Source organism: Buceros rhinoceros, unplaced genomic scaffold (assembly GCF_000710305.1).
Source record: "Buceros rhinoceros silvestris isolate BGI_N320 unplaced genomic scaffold, ASM71030v1 scaffold6567, whole genome shotgun sequence".
NCBI classification, from domain to species: domain Eukaryota; kingdom Metazoa; phylum Chordata; class Aves; order Bucerotiformes; family Bucerotidae; genus Buceros; species Buceros rhinoceros.
The window spans coordinates 81,791-82,414 of NW_010420353.1; the positions used below are offsets into that span (position 1 = coordinate 81,791).

At 62.3% G+C, this 624-nt stretch overlaps 1 protein-coding gene across 1 annotated transcript in view; it reads right to left on the bottom strand.

The window, feature by feature from the left end:
- Window positions 1-131, bottom strand: part of CLVS1 (clavesin 1) — a 10,978-nt gene extending 10,847 nt beyond the window's left edge. The window contains exon 1 of the mRNA XM_010139273.1: window positions 30-131. Coding sequence (XP_010137575.1) covers window positions 30-131 — 102 coding nt within the window. The remainder of the gene's footprint in view (window positions 1-29) is intronic.
- Window positions 132-624: the final 493 nt, after the last annotated feature.

A 624-nucleotide genomic window follows, 5' to 3' on the forward strand; every position in this document is an offset into this window, starting at 1 on the left:
AGCAGCCGCCCCAGCCGCTCGGCTTGAACGTTTTTCAGGGCATCTGACTTGGCCAGGCTGGGAAGGGAGAGGGAGTTGACGAGCACCGCTCCCTTGAGGGGGAGCTTCGGGGACGCTTCCTCCTTGCCCATTGTGCAGCGCGAGGCGAGCCCCCGGTTCCCACGCACATCGCTGCTCGCAGCTCACCTCTTCACCCTCCGGCCTCCCTGCCTCCCCCCTGCTAAAATCATCATGACAATGGCTGACCTTTCGGGGTGAGCAGGCAGCGCGGCGCGGGGAGGAGGATGGGTGGGAAAGGATGGCGAGCGAAGGTGCGCACCATGGCGGCACCATGGAAACTGCCGGAGCCCCGCGCCGGCTGCCGGCCTGGTGCACAAACACCCTCGCCATTAGGATGCAGGTAGCGTCCCGCCGGGGAGGTGTTCGCAATTGCGTCCCGCTCCGCTCAGCGCGGCACGCTTGATAGAAGGGGAGGTTGCTGGCGTGTCCTCGAAGGTTATTGGAAGCTGTGATGGGTATTTTGCACCTACGCTCTCGTCTAACAAATATCCGTCAGGCAGGGAAGAGCCCAGGGTTTTTTTCCTTGCATAAATTAGTGGGACAGCCGCTGCTCCTGTGTGCAAA